This window comes from Glossina fuscipes, unplaced genomic scaffold, assembly GCF_014805625.2.
Source record: "Glossina fuscipes isolate IAEA_lab_2018 unplaced genomic scaffold, Yale_Gfus_2 1, whole genome shotgun sequence".
Lineage (NCBI taxonomy): Eukaryota > Metazoa > Arthropoda > Insecta > Diptera > Glossinidae > Glossina > Glossina fuscipes.
This window is the reverse complement of record NW_023998415.1, coordinates 6,829,349-6,833,498: the sequence shown is the minus strand read 5'-3', so window position 1 is coordinate 6,833,498 and position 4,150 is coordinate 6,829,349. Positions and strand designations below refer to the sequence as shown.

Sequence of the window (4,150 nt, the reverse complement as noted above, 5' to 3'; positions counted from 1 at the left end):
ATTAAGAAATTTATGTTCTGTGTCAAATCTTCTACTTTCGAAAAAAAATATTTTGATAGTCAAGCATTTAGGTTGCAATAATATACAAATTAGAATTAACTTTTCAATAGAAAATCGTACAGCAGTGCGTATAGCAAATGTATACAACTAGTTATTTGTTTTAATGATAACTTGCATTCAATGTGTCGTTATCTTCGAGTTTGCCATTTTTACAAAGAAGGTTTCTATATATCGATAGGCAACAATATTATCGATAGCTGTGATAAACGATCGTAGACGAGAAGTTGCGGCTTTGCTCGGGTTAGGCAGATTGAGTTAGTTTAAGCGCGCAGCTTGTTTAAAATAGAAAGAAAAAAGTCGCATACATAATTTTGTGGAATTAAATTAATTCTGAATTATTTGAGTTAAATGTTCTATTTATATGACCGAAGTTCCCATTGAAAAATCTAAAAGGAACTAAGCAAGCAGTTTTTTTACGTTTTATACAACAAAAGAAATTGTCGATTGAATACACATTAAGTGAAATTTTTCATTTTTCCTAATTTCTTGTTAGAAGAGAAAATTTAAAGCACGTAAACATGTCTTCGAAAACTGATGATAAAGGGGCAGAAATACCAGAAAGATTATATGATTCTTCGGCCGGCAAAACATATAAACGCATGAGATTTTTCGGCAAGGTAAGTGTGCGTCTGCTAAAAAAGCGATTTAAGCTTCGAATTCTCCAATAGAGTCCCCATTTTATTTATCTATGATTGTAGTAGTACATTTTTTGTGTTTGCGTTTGGCAATATCTCTAGTTGCGGCTGTGCAGGGTCGTTAGAATGCTTCAATTGTTAAAAGTCAGGGATGTTAATTTTTAAAGCGATTGTTTTAAAAATTGAAATTTTCTTAACATATTTTTCGTTTGCATCTGTTATACTATTTCTTATTTAAAGCAAAATTCATTGTTATAGGGTGGATTTGCAAAATGTTATGAAATTGTAGATGTGGCGACAAATGAAGTGTATGCTGGTAAAATTGTTTCAAAGAAGCTCTTAATGAAACATAACCAAAAAGAGAAAATGACCCAGGAAATTACCATACACAGTTCTATAAGTCATCCTAACATTGTTAAATTTCATGGTTTCTTCGAAGACAATTACAACATTTACATCGTTTTGGAACTGTGCAAAAAAAGAGTAAGTGACTTTCTTTTAAATCTTTGAAATTAAAATTATTTTTCCTTTCTATAGTCTATGATGGAATTACACAAACGTCGGAAAACCATAACTGAATATGAATGTCGTTATTATATATATCAAATCATTCAGGGTGTTAAATACTTGCACGATAACCGCATAATACATCGCGATTTGAAATTAGGTAATCTGTTCCTAAACGACATGCTCCACGTGAAGATTGGTGATTTTGGTTTGGCCACACGTATTGAGTATGAGGGCGAACGGAAGAAAACTTTATGCGGTACCCCAAATTATATAGCACCGGAAATTCTGACTAAAAAAGGGCACTCGTATGAAGTGGATATCTGGTCTATCGGTTGCGTTATGTACACCCTATTAGTGGGTCAACCTCCGTTTGAAACTAAAACGCTTAGAGATACCTACTCGAAAATTAAAAAATGTGATTACCGAGTACCCAGTTATCTACGTAAATCAGCTGCCGACATGGTAGTGTCAATGCTGCAATCAAATCCCAGCCATCGGCCTACAATTGACCAGTTGCTACATTCAGAATTTTTAACTATTTCGCCGGTTCCAATGTTTTTGCCTACTTCATGTCTGACTATGGCCCCACGTCTCGAAATTAAGGACACTTTAGAACATGAGGTGGCTAATCAAAGAAAGCCTCTAATTGAAGTGAACGGTGTACGATACGATGATACACGTTTGGAGTCTACTTTTCTTAAAAACAACTTGCACGATGCCATCACTGCATCGGCGCATGTTTATCAGCATAATCAGGATTATCGCAGTGACATAGAAAGCTTGTATCAACAATTAACCAAGCTTATTGAAGCCAAAGTAAGAAACACAAATTAAGAGAAAGAAAAAAAAAACTACAAAAATTTGATTTATTAGCCTCGCATGTTAGCCGGAAATTTAGGTGATGAGAATACGGACCCTGCTGCTCAGCCATTGTTTTGGATATCAAAGTGGGTGGATTACAGCGACAAATACGGTTTTGGCTATCAATTATGCGACGAGGGCATAGGTGTTATGTTCAATGATACAACCAAGCTAATTCTATTGCCGAATGATATGTAAGCGACTCAATTTTAAATTAGAAAAAGTTAATTTATTATTTCAACGAATATTTATAGTAATGTCCACTTTATCGATAAGGATGGCAAAGAAACTTATATGACCAACACAGACTATTGCAAATCTTTGGAAAAGAAAATGAAATTATTGTCTTACTTTAAACGTTACATGACAGAACATTTAGTGAAGGCTGGAGCAAATAATGTTAATCTTGAAACTGATCAAATTTCGCGCATGCCACATTTACACTCATGGTTTCGTACCACTTGTGCGGTAGTCATGCATTTAACTAATGGCACAGTACAGGTAAGTGGAACTGATGGTGATTTTGTATAGTTTTTGCATACTTTCACTCTAAATGACCCTTTTTTATACATGCCAGGGAGAATATGTGTGTATATAGGTATACATATTTTTAATAGCGTGAATGGCGAAGTCCGTGTAAGTATATCTGTCTGCTTCTACTACTGTCAGGATTGCAAATTCCAGTTTTCGGCTTCAGCAAAGTTCATATACCTAAACTCTCCTTGTTAACTTCTGCTTAATTACCATTTTACTGCAAAGCACTCTTACACCTTACAAGGGTTCTATGTAACGAACAAATTGCATTTTCTTATTTTTTAATTTGGATTAGGTTGTACAATTACGTACGGAGCGGTGTACTATGGCATAAAAATGTGATTCGTGTGATTTTAAATATAGCTATGCGTAACAATAAATGAATCTTTTGTCAGTGTTGCAATCGAAAATAATGCAAATTTACATATAGCTATTTATCTATAGCAAAAACATGTGGAATAAGTATTCATAATTGATTTCTGATTTTCCGTTTTCCCAGAACAATTCGACTTAAGTCAAACAGAACTTCGCTCTTCCTCTTCTATTATAGTTTTTCTTCTCTTTCTTTTCAGTTAAACTTTTCAGATCATATGAAAATTATTTTATGTCCACGTATGAGTGCTGTCACTTACATGGATCAAGAAAAAAATTTTCGTACATATCGGTTCTCAACCATTACACAACATGGCTGCTCTAAGGATTTGTATCAGAAAATCCGCTACGCTCAGGAGAAACTAAATAAAATGTTGGAAAAGATGTTTTTCTAAACATATTGGGAGTTCTTTCAACAAACAGCAGGCTCTCTTTTATCTTTTTTTATTTTCGGCACATTGAAATCCTATCGCTTACTTTCATTCTATGTTATTCTCCACATACGAAATGCGATTTAAGTGAAGGCTTCTATTTATACGCTTTTTATAATTTTTTATATTTTATTAACAATTACATTATATTATTAATATTATTATTATTCACGTTTTCTAACATTTTAATATTTCTTTATTTATACGTGCAAACAAATAATTCACATAGCTACAATCAATAACAACAATATCCTCGCATATCCGCCATTTCTATTTATTTCTTATGGCCTGGTTTTGTTTGCAAGCATACTTCAGCTGTTTTATAAGTTTGAAAAATATTCTATTTCTTGCTTTTTAAGATATTTTGCCAAACTCTCAACTGTCAGTTAAAAATAAATATAACATTTTTAATAAAACACATGGAAATTTTCTTTACCATATATAGTGTTTTTTAGTACACAGCTTTTTTTAAGTCAAGCTGCTGGGGTTTAATTTTTATGAGATTTTTCCATGTTAATCTTTGATCAATATGGAACACGAGGTATTTTACACAGTTGTTTATAGGGCCGTTATTGATAGTTAAGAATAGTGAAGGACGAGAATTCTTATTTAAGGTGGACATAATATACGTCGATTTTTCGGTCTTTATTTTAACATTTCATCTCCACAGCGAAATCTTGTTAAGATAAATATGTAATTCGTATGAAACAATCATGGGATTAATAGATGGAAATAGGATTGCGGTGT

General features: G+C 32.9%; 1 protein-coding gene across 1 annotated transcript; it reads left to right on the top strand.

The window, feature by feature from the left end:
- The first annotated feature begins 322 nt into the window (after positions 1 to 322).
- Positions 323 to 3,715, top strand: LOC119631534 (serine/threonine-protein kinase polo). The gene is made up of 6 exons (XM_038023834.1): positions 323 to 677; positions 954 to 1,178; positions 1,233 to 2,021; positions 2,079 to 2,260; positions 2,321 to 2,567; positions 3,173 to 3,715. Exons 1-6 carry the CDS (start codon positions 579 to 581, stop codon positions 3,365 to 3,367), a joined length of 1,737 nt encoding a protein of 578 aa, XP_037879762.1. The 5' UTR covers positions 323 to 578; the 3' UTR covers positions 3,368 to 3,715.
- The last annotated feature ends 435 nt before the right edge of the window (positions 3,716 to 4,150 follow it).

Coding starts and splice junctions, on each gene's coding strand:
- LOC119631534 (XM_038023834.1), top strand. CDS start 579: ATGTCTTCGAAAACTGATGATAAAGGGGCAGAAATACCAGAAAGATTA. Junction 678..953: donor GCATGAGATTTTTCGGCAAG/GTAAGTGTGCGT, acceptor TCATTGTTATAG/GGTGGATTTGCAAAATGTTA. Junction 1,179..1,232: donor TGGAACTGTGCAAAAAAAGA/GTAAGTGACTTT, acceptor TCCTTTCTATAG/TCTATGATGGAATTACACAA.